Source organism: Lytechinus pictus, chromosome 3 (genome assembly GCF_037042905.1).
Source record: "Lytechinus pictus isolate F3 Inbred chromosome 3, Lp3.0, whole genome shotgun sequence".
NCBI lineage: Eukaryota > Metazoa > Echinodermata > Echinoidea > Temnopleuroida > Toxopneustidae > Lytechinus > Lytechinus pictus.
Genome location: NC_087247.1, coordinates 24,649,207 through 24,670,004, shown reverse-complemented (window position 1 = coordinate 24,670,004; position 20,798 = coordinate 24,649,207). Strand labels below are relative to the sequence as shown.

The 20,798-nt window shown below is 36.6% G+C and overlaps 1 protein-coding gene across 1 annotated transcript; it reads right to left on the bottom strand.

The window, feature by feature from the left end:
• Positions 1-198: 198 nt before the first annotated feature.
• LOC129256442 (beta-1,3-galactosyltransferase 5-like) lies at positions 199-9,340 on the bottom strand. Its single transcript, XM_054894643.2, has 3 exons — positions 9,106-9,340; positions 1,565-2,494; positions 199-995 (listed from the first exon to the last, which is right to left on the bottom strand). The coding sequence occupies exons 2-3, from the start codon at positions 2,491-2,493 to the stop codon at positions 650-652; spliced, it is 1,275 nt and encodes a 424-aa protein (XP_054750618.2). The 5' UTR covers position 2,494; positions 9,106-9,340; the 3' UTR covers positions 199-649.
• Positions 9,341-20,798: the final 11,458 nt, after the last annotated feature.

The following is a 20,798-nucleotide window of genomic DNA, read 5'->3' as shown; positions in this document are numbered from 1 at the left end:
TTCAAGCCAACTTTTATGGAGCTGCTCGTGAATTAATCCATATAATTATGTGCGGGTTGTCATTATTCTGTGTATTACCATGGACCTTCGTAATAGGTCCATGGTATTACATAGCAATATTAATTACATACATCTACGTACCCAGCCACACACACCCTCCCACTCCGACACACACATAGAAGAGATATACGGGTTTGTAAAAGAAAGTATTTCTCTTTTTTTTTACATTATTTTTGCTCTGTAGTATATTCCGGGAGTATATTCCATTTATAGGGCATTATTCATAGGCGATCACGTTTCCCCAATAAATAATTGTCATGCACATTGGGAATAATTCGTCGAGTGTTTTATGATTATGGCAACATCAATTACCGGGGGCGGTGCAAGTGGACATGACCTATCCTCCCTTGTCATATTCTTGGGGATCGCCACCGATAATGTTGGAGTTTAAATACAGTACAATAATGAGTAAAAGTAAACGTGTCTCCTTCAGTTGCAAATATGGCGCCGAGATTTTTTGTCGAATATTATAATTCTAGATATTGCATTTTTTAATCAAGGTGACCAACATGCAACAATTGCTCCCAACTTGAGGGACCACCTGATCATGTGGATGCTCACACCATCAATAGGTTGGCATTTGTTTTGCTCAGTCTATGGATGTTCCATTATTGGGACATGTGTTTGGATGATCTTGTGTCTCTTTAAGAAGTTTGAAATTGAAGAATTTAACTCCATGAAGCGTGAAAAGTGAATGAATTTGGCAGGGTCGAGAAACAATATTGTAGAGGGATATGCGGAATCGTGGCTCATCATCGAGTTGAACCCCTGCTTTCTGAAAACATATCCCGACAAACAGGTCCTCCAGTCGAACGAGCTTGGTTGATCGAGCCTCGTGAAAGGCCATTCTAATAGCTACTGAAGTAATCACATATGCTGATCCTCCAAGGTAAGGTGGATAGGTGCTCCCAGGGTATTCATGCTCAGGAACAAACCTGAGACGAAAAAAATGAGAGAAAACACTGATAATAAGCCATCTGAGAAAGATGTGTTTGAAATTAAGAGTTTTCTAAAACTGATGAGCATGTTTTAGATCTTTCTTAAGTCTGGAGAGCGTTTCATGGAAGGACACGTCAGACGTTTTATCCGTCAAGTCTTGTATTATCGGACAGTAATTACGTGTAGTAACAGTGTATCTTATCCAGTCAAATTTAAGGAAAGTTGTCAGATCTGAGAACTTGACGGAAAACATACTTGCTGAAACGCTCCTCTCCTCTTCAGGGTACATCCTAATCATGATTATCTTTGAAATATGAGTTTTGCCCTGAAAAGTATTGCTGTTCTGAGAAGAAAAAAATGCTAGCATAAAAAATGTGATGCTGTGGATCGGGACTTGCCTTATAGGCTGGAATGTTAAATTGGACAAAGTTATGTCGTATTGGTAAACAAATAAGTCTTGGCTCTTCCAATAATAAAAGGTCTATATAGAGCAATTAAAGACTGTCGGGCTGGTTTACTACCTTCAGTTACTTTGTAGCTAATAATTTTTGTGACAGTTTCTTACCATTTGTGGAGTTGTAATCGAATCGGTTTCACATTTACCCACTTTCTCCCCATGGCATAAGGTTTTGCCCAATTCCTGTATCCGTCTAGATACGTTGCAAGCTTTGGAATGTTGACGTATACATCCGAATCCGTTTTCATGAAGAACTTGAACGAGCTACCACACTGTGTCGCCGCCCACTGCAGTCCCATTAATGTCTTGGCTGGGAGGTTCTCGTAGGTGTCTTCAAAGGCTCCCTGGATGATATCATCATACTCTTTGGCTTCGTGTTCGATCAAGGACTGTGACTGTCCATCGCTTTTAACCGTCGTGCCAAGTAAATAAACAACGTGAACTTGACCCGATTTTACTTCTGGTACATCAGCCCAAGTTTGGCGTATTGTCTTTCGAACTCGGGCTTTTTGTGTGTGTGACGTAACCATGATGACGAGGAGACGGCGCGCCAAGTTGATAACAGGAGAAGAAGTTTGACAGAACCTCTCAGGGGATATCAAAATTTCAATAGGGTTTCCATTTCTATCTTTTTCTTGAGAGATATGATTTAATGTCGCCTGCTGTGCAGCAATTTTCTTTTTCATTTCATCTATTATCATGAGTTGTTCTTTGGTCATGGATGGTCGTCTAAGAGGTCGTTTGATTGCTTCTTTAATCCGGTTACCCTGAGTTAAGTCGCTTCTTTCTTCGAAATTAATTATGGCATTTGGATCTGAAAACGGCACAGCTTTGTTATCAGTAGACCGAGATTTTCCTGCTGTCTTGTTTGATGACGATGATGCGAGTGGTATTGAGGAAAATAATGATGACGAGAAAGACGACTTTTGTGGATATCGTGAAAGGAAGAGAAACTGCAGCAAACATATAAAGAGAACGTTGATGATTACAATCACAGTCAGTATGAACTTTGAGCTGAACCTCATTGACACCTGCATACTGAACAAGAAAGATAAAGGGAGGAAATGTAAAAATTGAAAAAAAAAAATACAATATTGATACCCCATACTGGGACCCGATGATGTCACACGCTAACCGTTCATGTACACGGGATTTGAAATATTCAATTGTATGTTTTTATAATGTAAATCATGATGTGACTCTTTCTTGAGTATACACAATTATTTGTATTATTTTGTTTTGATCAAAGGTTCTTTATCACCAAATTTTCATATTTCATCCGATAAGATACAAAAGAACTATTGAGTGTGAGATATCATCGGCTCATTCACTTTTAAATATTATATTATTATGACTGACGTCATTTACCCTTGATGTTTACTGTTGGTCGTGATAAATGTTACCTTATTTTGTGTATTTTCTTTATATTTTCTTTTCATATTTCATCTGATAAGATACAAAAGAACTATTGAGTGTGTGATATCATCGGCTCATTCACTTTTGAATATTCTATTATTATATGACTGACGTCATTTACCCTCGATGTTTACTGTTGGCCATGATAGATGTTACCTTATTTTGTGTATTTTCTTTATATTCATGTAATCATGTAGACTGATACTTGTTAAAATGCCCGGTGTCTTTTAAACGAAGTTTATGAAACTAAACGGGTCAACCCTGCAGGGTAAATCAATAACTTTTTAGAGAAATAAGCGAAACGTCAACATGTCTTGTGTTGTTTTAAACCAGATTTTGATGAAACCGTCAGTTTTATGATAATCTGATTTCAAATTCGCTGTGATGGTGGGCTGATCTTTTACCCTGTTAACCTAAATATATACAACGCTCCATTTAAATAGAACTTTTTACCTGCTTTACTTCAAGGGCGTACACATGCGGGGGAGAGAAGGAACTAATCCCCTGCCTTGTATGTCCGTGTGTGTGGGTATGAGGGTGTGTGGGTGTGGGTGTGGGTGTGTGTGTGTTTGTGAGGGAGAGGGATAGAGTTTGTAAAGACCTACTCCTTTTACATTTTCTTACATTTTATTCATAAACCGGGGACGCCCCGGTCCAGATATCCTATCCACGCCAATCAATTCCCCAGCTGCGGGCCCAGCTGATTTCAGACCGCTTCGTTTAGTTTCATGTTCGGCCATTTATTAAACTCAAGTTGTGCGTGCCGGGCGGCGCGGCGGTAGGAAGTGTACCCGGTAAGTGAAATATTACTGTACTCACGTATGAACAGTCTGGTTAGTGTACTAAATTCATCTGTTGAGTGTATGAGACCGCAAACACAGGTCCCCACTATGGCGATTAAGTGAGTCCCGATTGTCAAATTCCAAGACTGTGTGTGGGTGTGTATATGGAGGTGGGTGGCAGGGTTGGTCTCAATTACTTTCTTCAATTACAATTACAATATTGAAACATTTTTCAATTACAATTACTTTTCAATTAAATTACTTTTTTCCAATTACATTCACCAATTACTTTTGTCAGTTACAATTACAAATTCAATTAATTTCTACAAAAGTCATCAATGAAACAAATTTTTATTCTGTACACAGTACCACCTATTTCAACATAATTCTAAGTTACAGAGAAACTGACAAGATGAAGGTTTAGGTTAAAGAGCACGGATTCTGACTGTTACTCTCTTTGATGCTGAAGCAGTTGACATGAAAAAGGTCATGAAATTAAATCATAATTTAAGTAAGGTTATTATTGGAAAGTAATTGAATGTAATTAAAATCAATTGACAGTACTGAAGTCAATTACATTTTTTTCAATTACAATTACAATAACTTTCTCTTTCAAAACTTCAATTACAATTACTAAAGAATGTAATTAATTACGTAAATGATCAATTACCTTGTAACTGAGCCCAACCCTGGTTGGTGGGCATAATATCATTTATCCCTTTTAGGGATCATACCTATTACCAGCCCCCCCCCCCCCCCCAAAAAAAAAAAAAAAAAAAAAAAAAAAAAACTTTAATATTCTTGTTTTGCATGTCTGCTCTGAGAGAGAAATTCTCAAATATAAATGTTCAGTCGCCATTTGTTGACATTGCTACATCATGCATTAGCAGGCCCATATTTCGATAGAAAAAAAATCCGAAATTCCCCCTCACTTTTCAGAAGTGGTTGACGCTCTTGTGAACTTGCAGCATGTCTACCGCTGTGCAGTATTACCGCATAGAGCTTTATAAATCCTTCATTCTTGGTAATTACAAAATTGGCATCCCTTGGGCTGTACATGAAGTCAAACATGGTCTCCAGTAGTTTTTCGATTCATCATTTTGTACAAATTGTGATGTGAGAGTGTTTTTATCTGTCATCTTTCTTAGCTACCAAAATCAACTGAGAAAATATGCTAGATATTGGATGTTCATTAACTGGATTTCGTTGTTGTTTTTGTACTATCATAAACATCAGCTGATTAAAGACGTACATTCATCTCAGGAGTCATTATACATATCAGTCTTATCAGAAGCCCTTGATGTAATTTAATAGAAATTGAATAGTAATTGATATAGTTAAAACATTTTTTGAGAAGTTATTTTTTTTATCGTGTGTAATCCTAACAAGATCAGGTTTTGGGGCTGGTTTGTTGAGACCAGGGAAGCCTGTCGTCTATTAAAAAACAATTATTTTGATTTCGTAATTTGTTTGTTTATCAATAATGGTAATTTACGCGTGAAATTCCTTGTATACGTCTAGGCAGAATATAACGCTCCTGTTTTCGTGTAAGTATTGTTTGTATTAAGTGCAGACCAAATAAGTTCGTATAAACTTTTCTCGCATGCTTCGCACGCTTGCAAATGAAGATGATTTTTCATGTCCTGAAATTTCAAAATCTAACAGTATCCTCGTCCTTAAATTTCAGTGGTATATCTGTAATAAAACAAAATGATCAACATATACCGTTTTGCTTTGCTAAGGACATTTAACAGGGTAGCAAACTTTGCGCCTGTATGATAAATAAATTTAAATATTAATGTGAATGAACAGAATGTTTGTAATAATAAGAGTTGCTCGAAATCTTGTTCATAACCCTTTGTCTTGGATTTGCATTTAAAAACTCAAGAGATATTGTTAAATGAATGATCGAACTAAACAGAATATCAGTATTTGTGGAGGAGCGTGTTCAGCACAGATGAATTGATTTGCCGCAATAAAGATAATTCATACTATGCAAATATCCAAAGTTTTGGAAGAAATAACAGTTTGGAAACTACGCAATGTGTAAAAGCAAAATACCTCTAAAGGCGTCTAATGGGTAGGCTTTAGGGGCGGATCCAGCCTTCGCCAATAGTGGGGTCCTGGATTTTTTTTCAGCCATATTTTTCCCGATCGGCCGCTCGAAGATGATTTTTTTGTTTCTTTGAAGGGGTAGTCCTAATACTTACATACATCTTAGCTTTATTCTTATAAATCAACCTAAATTTATGTCATAATCCTTATTTGTATAATGCGAGCGCGAAGCGCGAGCTAAATTTTTAAAGGAAATTTTATGTAAATAAATCTGAACATTCTGGGCAATGTTTGTTATCCTGAAAAAGATGTGTATGCAACTAAATAATTACTAAGAATGCGAAGTGCGAGCAGAAATGAACTGATGGAAAAGGTACCTGTTAAAGACTGCTTGCAGTAAGCCATGAAGACGTTCCCTATTAAAAATCAAGTAATGCGAGCGCGAAGCGCGAGCTGAAATTTTTTGACATTTTTACCTAAAGAATGGAAATTCTAAGCACTAAAATTTCGAGATTTAGACCTACTGAACGAGACACTCTATTCATGTTTTGTAAATCGTGAAAAGGATGAGTAATTGTGGATCTTCCTTACATTAATAATGCAAGCGCAAAGCGCGAGCAGAAAATTTCTACTAATTTGAACTAATCGAAAAGGTACTGCTTGCACTTAGCCATGAATACGTTACATATTTCAATAATCAAATAATGCGAGCGTGAAGCGCGAGCTGAAAATGTTTGACATTTCTACATAGAAAATGGAAAATTGTAATCAATTTTTGTAATCATGAACAGGATAGCTATATAACTAAACAATTCATGCGAGCGCGAAGCCCGAGATGAAAAAATTTCGAGATTTAGACCTAGAAACGGGACACTATTCATGTTTTGTAAATCATGAAAAGAATGAGTAATAAGTGATCTTCCTACTTTAATAATGCGAGCACAAAGCGCGAGCAGAAAATTTTTCATATTGTGATCTGAAACTGGATAATGATTTAAATAGAGAACAAGTTGAGTATCTGAAGAAACATGCGCGCGCATGTTTCATATTTAGACCTAGAATATAGGCATTCTAAATACATCTTTTATCATGAAAATCAAAGCGAGCGCGAAGCGCGAGCTTAAACTATTTGATATTCCGATCTGAAAAAAGAGTCAATTTCTGCTCTATATTTCAAGCACTTTGTAGGAAAATTGTGAGGTGGATATGGATCGCACTTAATAAAAAGCTAATATTTTCCATTATCATTACTTTGAGTTTTAACATATGACCGGGACATCCTTAAGACACGTTCTTCCTACTGCTCTTGCTAAGCGCGAGATGAAACAAAAGGGACAATTTAATTTTTAAATCAGTATCTTATTCATTAATGCCTAATGAGGGCGCGAAATCTGATTATATTATGGCCTGAAAACTGGACATTTCATGGATAGCTACATAGCTAAACAATTCATGCGAGCGCGAAGCGCGAGCGGAAAAAAATCGAGATTTCTACCCAAAAACCAATCAAAATGCGAGCGTGCAGCGCTAGCTGATACGTTTTGACAATCAGACCTGAAAAGGGATATTTTGAAAACTTTATGGAATACACGTTAGGTACCTGATGAATAGAAATTTGCGAGCGCGCAGCGCGAGCAGAATATGTTAATATTCAGACCATAAAACTGACATTTTTACAGAACACTTTTTAAAAATCAATTTGTATATCACACAAAATAATTAAAGTTCGATTTCCGAGGTGAAATATGTTTTGTATATTGACTTCCAAACTTGATATTTAAGCTCCATATTGAACAAGATATGAAGACCACCTAACAGGCAATGCGAGCGCGAAGCGCGAGCAAAAATTTCATATAGTGACATGAAGGATTCTTTTATTTTCCAAGTCTTCCCCTCATCTTATTTTAATCACTCGTCTTCCTCCTCTTCTTTTTTCTCCTCTCTTTTCCCTCCTTTTTTTTTCTTTCTTTCCTTTTTTCCTTTTTTTGCTCCGCCAATAGGGGGGGGGGGGGGCCGGGCCCCTCGGCCCCCACCTGGATCCGCCTATGGGCTTCATTCGCCTATCGGGACGGGGGGGGGGGGCTTTCGGCCATGCCATCCCCTACACGGTAGCCAAAGGGGCTTACGCAAAAAAAGATGGTGGGAAAGATGAAAAAGGAAGGGAGAGAAAGAGAAAGATGAAATGACGATGTGAGAGAGAGAAAGGGAAAAAAGACACAGAAGGGAAAAGGGGAAAACCGAAATAAAGAAAAAGGGAGGGAATAAAGAAAAAAAGAGAGAAATAGAGAAGAGAGAGAGGGAAAGAAAAGCTAAAAGAGTACATGGGAGAGAAAAAGAGTGGCGAGTGTGGTGGGATCTTGGATCTTGCGTAGTGTAAGGGTCTGAACAATTACGAGTATTTCGTTAGTTCAATATGGACGTTAACGTTGATGGCAGGCTACAATTGGAACTCATGGCCTTGCTTCTCATCGCGTTAAGGTAAGCAATGAGAACTTTTGCTTTATACATCCTGATAAAAATGTCATTATTTATATAAAGATTACTATGATATTAATGTGTAAATGGACAGATAAATAAACGATAGTAGATTACTTTACTGCAAATGAGACTGTAAAAGACTGTGAATAATGTCATTATTTCTTTAAAGATTACTGTGATATTTGTAAATGGACAGACCTATAAATTACGATAGGATTTTTTTTCATGGAAATGAGACTGTAAATGTCTATCTATATGTGTTATTTTAATGACGCTTGAAGTGGGTGGAGTTCTCGGATACCCTCAGATGTGTATTGACTACTCGTGTTCTAATATAGCAATTGGAAAAGCGAATTTGCATGATAAAAGCTTAACTTTATAACGGCAATCTGTTATTCGTTTCCCAATAGGGAGTTTTCAATGAGCGACGCATACGGAAGATTAAAAAACAAAGTAAATGTAATGTCAGATGCCCGTCAAATTACAAAGAACGAATAAGAAGTCTTTGTCGAAAATTTGATAACCGAAACAGCAGTTTTGTCCTAAGTTTCAGGACTGACAAAAAATTGTAAATAAATCGTTTGTTCAAATTCAAGGTTTAAATTGCTGTCTTCATTTATTGGAAAACCAAGAGGAAATAATTGTGCTTGACAACATTATATTACCATGCACGTTATTAATATTTATAAAACTATGCAAAACGAATGCCATAACTAAAAAAATACACTCGATTTTAATAACATTTTAGTGTTTTGCATGTTTGAGTATATAGGCCTCTTAGTTTATTCACTTGAATTTGGTGTGATGCTTTGGGTACAGAAAATAATTGAAACGACACCCATTAATAACATATAAGACAAATGTATAAAAAAATATGAGGAATGTAACGTAAGTACAGAAAAAGTGATAATTTCTTACCTTGGAATATTATCTTTGCAAAATAAAAACAGATTATCATCCCAAAAGACAGATGATGTGATACAAATATTTATTCCTTGTCGTTATTTTTCCATCTTTGTGGTCCGCATTGGAACAAAATGGACAGGAAAATTGTATTTTCTGATAGATGTGCTCCTGAAACCATGCTGAAACCAACGGATTTATGAACGTTTTTGGAAAACGTTGAACCCCAAATCTTCGGGTACCTCAGAGTATCGAGTTGCGCACTGAGCATGCGCATATGTTGTCCAATCAGATTGAAGGGACACTAAGAAGAGTGTGTGTAGTACCTCAAAGTTCCTGATATATAGGGATGAAAGTCATCTCATTGAAATGATGTTCGGGTTGCAGTCGGTGAATTGCTATTATGAGTGTACAGTAAACACTTTAAACACCGAAATCGGGTGTCTACGATTGGATTTTGTTGTAACATAGAGGTAAAAGAAGGAAGAAAGAAAGTTTGTTACAACCACGACGTCCACGACCCCATCCCTGCTGGAAACTTTTTAAAAAATAATACGATATACTTTGAATCAACGAAATTCGTAGTTTATTTTAAGGCAACAATTTGTTTTAAAGTCACGCAATATGATTAGGTATACCATTATCTAGATACGTTGGTATCATCAATAACCCCCCCCCCCCAAAAAAAAAAAAAGTGGTTTCCCTCAAACTTTTTGTTGGCCTAATATACACATGCTCCGATGTTTGAATTATGCAGGGATATCAGCTAGAGGTTATTAATTTTGACAGACTATAACTTCAGAAATTTTTTTTTTTTTACTTCAGTCGAATTTCTGCTCAAAGAATGTAAAACATTTCTTCCTTATTGAGAATTTATAACTCATTCTGATACAATGGATAATTTGTAAATGAACATTCTGAAAAATATTGAGGTTTTTTTCCAAGAGGAGCTTATGGCATTATCGCACTCTAATATTATTTACATGAATCCTACATGTGCACCACAACTTGAAATGATGTATATAACTGTTCTGAATCATAAAAATGATGCTAATGATGAATTTCACGTCTTGTTTTTTTTTTTTTTAAGTTATTCCATTTTGTATTCCATTTTTTTTATATCCCACGCAGCTGCAACATTTTTTAGCACAATTTCAGTGATTTTTCTCCGATCAGCCAATGAAATGCAATAATTTCACTAGTGTTTAATAGTTTTCGGTTAAAATCAGTGACAAAATTCTTTATGAAATATTCTCCTGGCCTCAATTACATGTTTAGGTCTAGGTACGATAAAGCCTTCATTTTAAATTGACAAAAATATTGCCAAGTCAGCTGCAAATCACAAACAACTTAGGTAACAGCAGGTAGTATACTTGACCAGCTGCAGTAAGGCATGATAGATGCCAATGGCAAGGTCAAATATTATATGATTTTGAAGTGAATTATGATATGTAGGCCTATCTGGCACACCGATGGGGGCCTTGGGGGCCATGCCCCCCCCCCCCCACTCCAAAAAAAAGGAGAAAAAAGAAAGAAAACGATAGGAAAAGGGTGAAACATGATAACTCTTCCTGAATATTCTATCAAAATATTATAACAAAGAGTCTTGGAACACTTGTTGGAATGCTCCCCAGGGAGTGGAGAAGGTGCATATATTGTATGCGGGCATGCAAGGATCCGATGATCGGGATAATTATAATATCTGTAAAGCGCTAAGAGACGTCGTTCTGGTGTACGAAGCGCGATATAAATGCGGACTATTATTATTAAAATACATCACAAAAATTTTATTTTGTATTACAACGGTAAGAAGATTTTCTCCCTTGCTTCGCTCCCTCGCAGCTTTGAAGAAGATTTCCACATACGTCATGTCTACATGGCCCCTTAAAATTTTAGGCTCATTACGCTAGTAGTATAGATACATAAATCTATAGGCCTAATCCGAAATGGGCGACTCATTTGGGAGTGCACCTTACAGGTTGGTTTTTTTTTGTTTGTTTTGTTTGTTTGTTTTTTTGCTTTGCTTTCGTCATGCTGTCATCTTCACCCCTTATGTCTCAATGTTCGGCTGATGATAGCAATGAGACGACCGACGGTGGTGAGTTCAAGGTTTCTTAGCGAGTCATATTCTCGCTGTGGGATACCATTGGAGGGGCATTTGGAGGGGCTGTGGGCTGCATGGTAGTGTCTTGCTGTTGATATATCACCAGTGTCTTAACAATATTTGGAGAATTTAATTTTCAAAAGAGGTGGAGTGGTGAGACAGTATATCATTTCCATTTACTCATTGGAAGAGAGGGGCAATTTCTTGTTTTAAAATCTAAGAAAATAAGGAATTTTTGCGCAAATTTTGAGGGGACCAGCTCGTTGCCCAGCACATTTTTATGAGTATGAAAGTAGTGATGATGAGGAGTTGAGAAAGTGTATCCATAGATATATGGGCCTACTTCTAATATCACAGTAGGAGTTCATTGACAGATTCATGCTCCTGGGTTTTAGATGAGAAATAGGCTACATAAGAAAAAAATTGTGGGCCATAATTGTGCATTCTCATAAGTTTTTAATCATTTTTATTTAAGTTAATACATGAACCTACTAACGTTTGATATATAACAATTTCTAGTCACTTTACGTGCATTTTCTATATACAAAGTCATGTTGTTTAAGTCATGTTATTGTAAACTATAAACATTTAACCCGAATGTTGGTTGCATTTATTTGTTAAACATCAATTACAGCAACAAAAACACCTTATAAAAATAACTCTGTGCTCTTTCTCTGACAGTAATTTGTTTTCCTAAGTTTGTCAAGAATAAATACTTTGGCATTAGACTATATGCTTACTTGAAGCAAATCCAAGTTCCATTAAGAAAATTGATGTGTCTTTTTTCATGTTACGATGACAGAATAAGTGCAACGTACGCGAAATGCCTTCATGTTAAAAAAAATATGAGAAACTCTTGAACTTCTCCCCGGATCAGACCAATTTCACACGTGCGTGTTGTGAACTCATTCTCCGTGAACTTTGGTTTAATGATTCATGTTATTGAACTAAAGGGAGGTTGACACACCTGAAGGTTTTAGCCACCGTATTCCAAAGTACCTCGGCTATAGCAAACCATTTTCTTATTAAGCAGTGGCGGACAGATGGGGGGGGGGGCTTGGGGATGCTTGCCAACACAATTTTTCACGACCAAGAAAAAAAAAACAGCAAAGGAAAGAAAAAGAAAGAGAGAAGGGTGAGATAAATTATGATATATTTTTTTGCCATGTCAAAATCTGTCACGAAATCGGATTTTTTGTAATAAAAAATGTAGAAATTTCTGCCCGCTCGCAAGGAAAGAAAAAGAAAGAGAGAAGGGTGAAATAAATTATGATATATTTTGTTTGAGTATCATGTCAAAATTTGTCACGAAATCGGATTTTTTGTAATAAAAAATGTCGAAATTTTTGCCCGCTCGCATCTTTATACACTTTGCCGGATACGCCCTATCTGGCCCGCGCTAAATTTTTGAAGACAGCATTACGCCACTGTTATTAAGAATTGCCTTTTAATAACAACACAAATATTCATATGATTAATCTAATTTTTTATCTTTTGTGTTTTTTACAAAATGCAATTCTTAATATCAAGAATGGAATACTTGATATAAAGATATGGGATTAAAGAAGAAATCAGTTTGCGCCCACGAACAGTTACGTTGACCAAATTTTCCAGGAGTGACTGCCCCGGTTGACTGCCCCCTAAAGTCGCAGTCATGATCTTTCCGATTCTTCTCCACTTATATCCCCTTCCCATCTTTACCCCTCTATCTTCCCTCTCTTGTCTCTCTGCCTCTGCGTGTCGCTACCTGTCTCCCGGGGGGGGGGGCACTGCACGTATAATGACAGTTCAGGTATGACATTAAGGCCCTTAAGGCCCCTTTTCACGCCAGTGCCAGTAGTTCTTAAGGATATTACTTTCACCCTTATTTTTCTGTGACCAACGCGTTCTCCCTCGGTCCCAAGTCCCTCATTTCAGATGTCAATTATCGAAGACCCCCCCCCCCCAGGAGACCCCACCTCCATTTCATGTTAAATTCCACTTCTCAAGCACCCCCATTTGAAGAGGGCCATCTAGTTCTTAAGCCCCTCATTTCAAAGCAAAGTCAGTTCTTAAGGGTATTGTATTTTAGGGCCGCACATCCCTACCCTACTCTTCCCAAGTCCGAGTGTCTCCCTCTCCTCCTCTCGCTATCCATCTATTTTTCTCTCACTATCTTCCCACTTTGATGTTGTTATTTCGGTTACACTTCGTAATTCCGAAGGTTCTTTATTCCGAAGGTTCGTAATTCCGAAACACGTAAATTGCCTATACCTCGATGTTCGTTAATCCGAAAACGTAAAAGGGTTCGTTAATCCGAACATTTGTGGCGTTATTCCGAAGGTTCGTTATTCCGAAGGTTCGATAATCCGAAAACGAAATAAGGTTCGATGTTCCGAAGGTTCGTCAATCCGAAAACGAAATAAGGTTCGTTGTTCCGAAGGTTCGTTGATCCGAAAACGAAATAAGGTTCGTTGTTCCGAAGGTTCGTAAGTCCGAAAACGAAATAAGGTTCGTTAATCATTAGTTGTAGGATCAACGAACCTTCGGAATTACGAACCTCACTTCGTTTTCGGACTAACGAACCTTCGGAATTACGAACCTCATTTCTTTTTCGGACTAACGAACCTTCGGAATTACGAACCTTCGGAAATATGAACCTTCGGAATAACGAACCTTCGGAATATCCGAACCTTCGGAATTACGAATGTATGCGACAACGGTTATTTCGATATGTTTCACCGTGGATTATTGTACTTACGTGGTTTCAAGGGCTTTGCATCATGAAGATATGATATCCATGGCAACCCTATTACATTCAGTGGCGTAGCTAGGATTTTTTTCCCGGGGGGGGGCACTGCACTGGGGGTCCTTGCTTTTAAATGGGGGCATTTTTTTTTCTTTGTGTGTATGTGACAGGGGCGGGTCCAGCTTTCGCCAATAGGGGGGGGGGGGGGCAAAATTCTGTTCACCTATTATTTTCCCCGATCGGCCACTCAAAGTTAAGTTTTGTTTGTTTCCTTGAATGGGTAGTCCTCCCTATAAAACTACATATACACTCTAAATTCAAAAGAGCTAACCTTGTCCCTAATCATACTTCTCTCAGACTTAGACAAGGGACCAGTCATTTTGAAATGGGATTTAATCTTTTGAGAGTGCAATATAGCTCCTCCTGGAGTACAAATGTCTAAAAATAAGCACAGTTCACTCCAGAAGGAGTAATAATGCACTCTCAAAGATGCAAATCCCGCTTTAAAACGACTGGTCCCTTGTCTCACTCTGAGAGAAGTGTGATTAGGGACCAGAAAAGCACTTATGTATTTAGAGAGTAAATATGAAATAATCTCATAAGCCCTATTTTTTTCTTCAATTTTTGCAATGTTTGTGATCCTGAACAAGATGCGTATGTAACTAGATAATTACTGCATGCAGATATTTTTAATAAACGTTCTTGCCTGATCGAACAGGAACCTGTTAAGGACTGATTGCAGTTACCCATGAAGACAATATATATTTCAACAATTAAATAATGCGAGCGCGAAGCGCGAGCTGAAAAAATTTGACATTCCGACCTAAAAATTGTCATTCTAAGCACTTTTTGTAATCATGAAAGGAATAGGCATGTAACTTAACAATAAGATGCGAGCGCAAAGCGCGAGCGGAAGAAAATTGAGATTTTAGACATAAAAGGACACTCTATTCATGTTTTGTAAACCATGGATAGGACGGGTAATTGGATATCTTCCTACATCAATAATGCGAGCATGAAGCGCAAGCAGAAAATTTCTTTGTTTCTTAAACTACTATACAGGGTGTAATGCCACAGGAAAGAGATATGTCTTCAGAAAAAAAGGTCAGTCCTTGTTCTTGCCGAATATAAATTGCTCGCTTGGTGAAATGTCCAAAATGATTGACGTTCGAAGAGAATATGACAAAGATAGTGGTTTTTTTAAACGTCCCTTCTCTTTAAAACTACGTTTGTATTAGTAGCAGGAGCATGTAGTAGTGGTATCGATCGGACAAATTTTAACCAACAGACTGATTACCTTGACCAATCTTTTTAAGTGTGGACATGTATTGTAAGTAAAAAGGGGGTGGATCCAGCCTTCGCCAATAGGATGGGGGGATATTTCATACATTATTTCACGATCAGCCGTTAAAAGCTGATTTTTGTTGTTGTTTTTCGACTAATGGGTTTATTAATATCTTACCTTTGTTTTTACAAATAAGCAAAGGAAGATCTATTTCACATGGCCAAAAAATGCGAGCATGAGTAGGATGGGTATCTAATTAAACAATGATATTGATGCGAGCGCGACACGCGAACTAAAAATTCTGAATATACCGACCCCAAAAAAGACATTCTGAGCACTTCGGTAAACAGGATGGGTATTTAATTAAACATCTCATGTGAGCGCGAAGCGCGAGCAGAATTTTTTTTATATTCTGGCCTAAATTTGGACATTTTAAGCACTTTTGATAATAATGAACCGGATGGGCATCTTACTAAACATTATTTTGATGCGAACGCGAAGAACGAGCTGAGAAATTTTGATATTTTGATCTCAAATTTGGTCATTCTAATCACTATTTGTAATCACTAACAAGATGCATCATCTAACCAAACAACTTATTCGATATTGCAAATACAAAGTGGGAGCGGAAATTATTTGATATACTGACCTAAAAAAGGGAATTCCAATGACTGAATGATGGAATTGATTAATCATTCACTAATCATACAATTTGAGCGCGTAGCGCGAGCTGATTTTTTTTTTTACATACAGCACTTGTTTTGTAACCATGAACAAGACATATCTCTGTCTAAAACACAATATAATGAAATCTCGAATTCTGAGCAGAAGAATTTGTGCATATTGACCTCAAAACGGGATATTTTAAGTCCCATGTTCTTGAGAAGATTATCATCTCTCTCAACCGGCAATGCTTCATTCACTTTAATTGATATCCCTCTTCTTTATTCTCTTGTTTCTCTTTCTCTCTCTCCTTTTATTCTTTTTTCTTTCTTTTTTCTTTTTGTTCTTTTCGTTTGCGCCACCAATGGGGGGAGGGCGCAGCCCCTTGGACCCCACCCGAATCCGCCTATGTGGTCTCTATACGTTTTAAAATTGAACAAGTGATATTTCAGACATTTAAATCAGAAGCGGTGTCTGATGGTAGTGGGTGGAACTGTCTCCTCAAACTAAGGTAACGTGACCCATATAAAGGTAGGACACCTCCAAACTTAATTACTCTAAATAATCACATTTAGACTCAATTCAAATGCCAAGCACATATGCCTTTTCAATTTCACTGATGTGCGAAAGAACATGCACAAATGACGTGTCTCGGTCAATGCACTGAAATGAACACTGTTCCCTAGATTATTTTGATAGTAGGGCCTACAACGAATGAACGGGTGACATTCGTAATTCCGAAGGTTTCTTATTCCGAAGGTTTGAATATTTCGAAGGTTCGTTAGTCCAAAAAAGAAATAAGGTTCGTTTTTTCAAAAATGAAATTAATTTATTTTTCTAACCAAAACGGTGTTGTAATTAAAAAATTAACAGGAAATTATGCAGTAGTAGTTTCAACGGAGGAATATACATGTGTATGTTGCGGTCAAAGCATGTATTGCATCAAGAATTGGCGCTTGGATCAAACATCTTAATTTTTATTTTCTCTGAGCAATTGCTGCCTGATCAAGTGGATTAAGAATATTGGGGACTGTGCGTTGATCACATGTGACTTCAGGATATGGGGATTTATTAGGGTAGGGGTGTTATTTTAACTGCTTCTGCTGGTTATGATAAAAAAATCCCGTTAGTAAAAAATGCCCTTTTTCAAAAGGGAAATGCCTTTTTCAAAATGAAATATGCATGCCCTTTTTCAAAATTAAATACTCTCTTTGAAGTACAACATAAGACATTTCAGGTTAGAAATCACAATTTCTTTTTTTGCTCGCACTTCGCGCTCGCCTCAATTATTATGCAGTAAGGAGCTCACCCTTTTTCTGGTTATGAAAATGCTTAGAATGTTCTTTTGGGGGGGTTGGAATATCAGAAATTTTCAGTTCGCGCTTCGTGCTCGGGTTAATTCTTTGGCTAGATAAACATCTTTTTCATGATAAAGAGAACTGCTCGGAATGTTTCATTTTCATTTTTTATTGAAATTTCCAAACGGTTGGGCTTGCGATTAGCGCTTGCAACATCTCGCGCGGGATGCCCTTTTAATATTATGGCCTAATTAGCCCCATATTTGACCAAAAAGCGAGTTTTAGAACTTCAGATTGGATTTTTGTCCAATCCGTGTAAAAAGCCTAAATATATATCAATAATCATGAATCACTTCAAAAAGGCTTGCTCAACTTAATTACTACAAATCACACAACAACATCACACAGATGATTTTCTTATGGTGAAAATATCACCAAAAGGCCCATTTTGACATAATATAAGTGCCCCCTTTTGGCTTTGCCCCCCAAAGGAAAATACGTTCGACCGCACCACTGCCTTCCCATCCCCGTAACAATTGAAAATGAAACGGTGTTTCTAACCTCCCCCTCCCCCCTCGACCACGCCTGCCCTTCCGGTATTCCCGGCTTCGCCACAGATTATTTCATTTTTCGGATTAACAAATCTTCGGAATAACCCACCTTATTTCATTTTCGGAATCACAAACCTTATTTCGTTTTCGGATTAACGAGCCTTCGGAATAACGAACCTTATTTCGTTTTCGGACTAACGAATCTTCGGAATGACGAACCCTATTTTGTTTTCGGATTGACAAACCTTCGGAATAATGCCGCAAATGCTCGGATTAACGAACCCTTTTTCTTTTTTTTCGGAAGTTAATGAACATCGAGGTATAGGCAATTGGTAAGAAAAGAAAAGAATCACCCACTGATAATTTTACATTGGATAATGTGAATATAAATTCCCAAGACATAGCTCACTCTTTTAATTCTTTTTTTGTAAATATCGGACCTAAATTAGCAAAAAACCTTAGTAAACCAAATGAAAGCTTTACTAAGTTTCTCCCGGAACCTACAATAGCTTCACTGTTTTTGAATCCCACAAATGATAATGAAATAATAGAAATAACAAAAACTCTTAAGTCCAGTAAAGCACAGGGCCATGATAGAATTAGTAATTTTCTCCTTAAACAAATTATACATTTTATTGCACCCCCTCTGACTCATATTTTTAATCTCTCACTCAATACTGGGAAATGTCCAGAGTGCTTAAAAATTGCTAAAGTAAATCCTATTTTTAAGAAAGACAACCCTCATGAAATAAGTAATTATAGACCTATATCGATTCTCCCTAGTATATCTAAAATCATTGAAAAGATTATTTACAAGAGGCTATACAAGTTTTTGGATACACATAATTTATTAAATTCAAATCAATATGGTTTCAGAAAAAGTCATTCAACTGACCTTGCGCTGATTAGATTATATGATAAAATAACAGATTCTATAGCCAATAAAGAACATGTAATAGGGGTATTTATGGATCTATCAAAGGCCTTTGATACGATTGACCACCAAATTTTACTTCAAAAACTTTACTCTTATGGAATTCGTGGTGTTGCTCTTTCCTGGTTTCAAAGCTATTTAACCAATAGAAAACAATATGTTGTATTTAATGATGTTTCTTCAACTTTTCTACCAATCCGATGCGGTGTCCCACAAGGATCGATATTAGGCCCATTACTTTTTTTATTATATATCAATGACTTAACTAATACAACTTCTCTTCTATCGTTTATATTATTTGCAGATGATACTAACATATTTTACTCACATTATAACCTTAAAACCCTAGTTGACACACTAAATAATGAGTTACTGAAATTATCTTTATGGTTTAAATGTAACAAATTGTCTCTCAATATCAACAAAACTAATTTCATGTATTTTAAACACATACAATCTCATATAAATGACATACATTACAACATATTTATAGATAATGTTCCTCTTGAAAGAAAGCATCAAACGAAGTTTTTGGGTGTCGTCATTGACGAAAATTTAAATTGGAACGAACATATACGCCATATAATAACTTCTATTTCTAGGAATGTTGGTATACTATATAAATTAAAGAAATGTATTCCTTGCAAAACACTTGCGTTGCTTTATAATTCATTGATTTTACCGTATATAACGTATAGCAATTTAGTATGGGCCACAACAAACAAAACAAAAATAAATTCTATTCACTTATTGCAAAAGAAAGCGCTTCGCATTTGTACCGGTTCACAATATTTATCTCACTCCAAACCATTATTTTACCAATTAAAAACTCTGACAGTATTTGACATTAATACACTACAAAGTTTATTGTTCATTTTCAAGTATTTAAATGGGATGCTACCAAATTCATTTCAAAATTTTTATACTTTGAATAAAACCATTCATGATTACCCCACCCGTAATTCCTCTAATTTACATTTAGTCAATCCAAAACTACGTATTGCCCAGAGATCCGTAAGACATCATGGTCCTGACCTTTGGAATCCTCTCCAAGACTCAATTAAATCCTCTTGCTCCCTACACTCATTCAAAGCTAAAGTTAAGGTCATGTTACTATCGGAATATGTAAAATAAACTTTCTTGTGTCATAATCATGTTCCAATATTCCGTTTCCATCATCATTAACATTATTTCCACCACCACCACCGTCACCACTATCATCATCATCATCATCATCATCATCATCATCTTCATCATCTTCATTTGTCATTATCATTATTATTATTATTTTTTTTTTTTTACTTGATTATATATATTATAGCAAGTTTTGGCTTGTTAGATTTTGTTCTTCTCTTTTTTATATTATACTTAATTGATACTTTAATAATTTGTTATTGTCCATTCTGCTCATAATATGATTATATGGTTAAAATATGTTTCGGTTTGTCATATTTTTCAAGCATTTTTTTGCTTACTATGGCAATCCATCTTCTGCTATTAATTTTATGCTAAATGATTTATACCTGATTTATTGTCAATATATGTTTGTTACATTTATGTTATATTATATTGTTATGTAGAAGAAAAATAAATTCAAATCAAAAATCAAAAAATTTACGTGTTTCGGAATTACAAATTTTCGGAATTACGAAGTGTAACCGAATGAACAACCTTCAATCTGAGTCTATCAGACGCCCTTCCCCTATCTGGTAAATTTTTAACCTTAGTTCTGATCATATCATGATTTTTTAAATTAAACATGGTGGAAGGGTATACCACCTTCAAAATAAGCTATTGGCGTTGATCCGGGGGGGGGGGGGGGACACGCACTCCTCGATTTTCATTTTTTTTTTGGTATGGTAGACTATGGGAGAGGTTCGTCTCGTCCCCCCTATAGATCGCCACTTATATGACACTGGTGACTGTCTAAAGACTGTGTTATCTGTGTGAGACCAGGGCAGTGTCTCATGAAAGGACTTGTCAGACGTTTTATCCGACAAGTCTTGTTTTATTCGACAGTTACCATAGGAACTGAGTGTCTCAGCCAATCAAAATCGACGAAAGTTGTCAGGGCTGACAACTTCTGAGATGAACAAATGTTGGTGAAACCAGGCGCGGATCCATGGGGGGGGGCCGAGGGGGCCT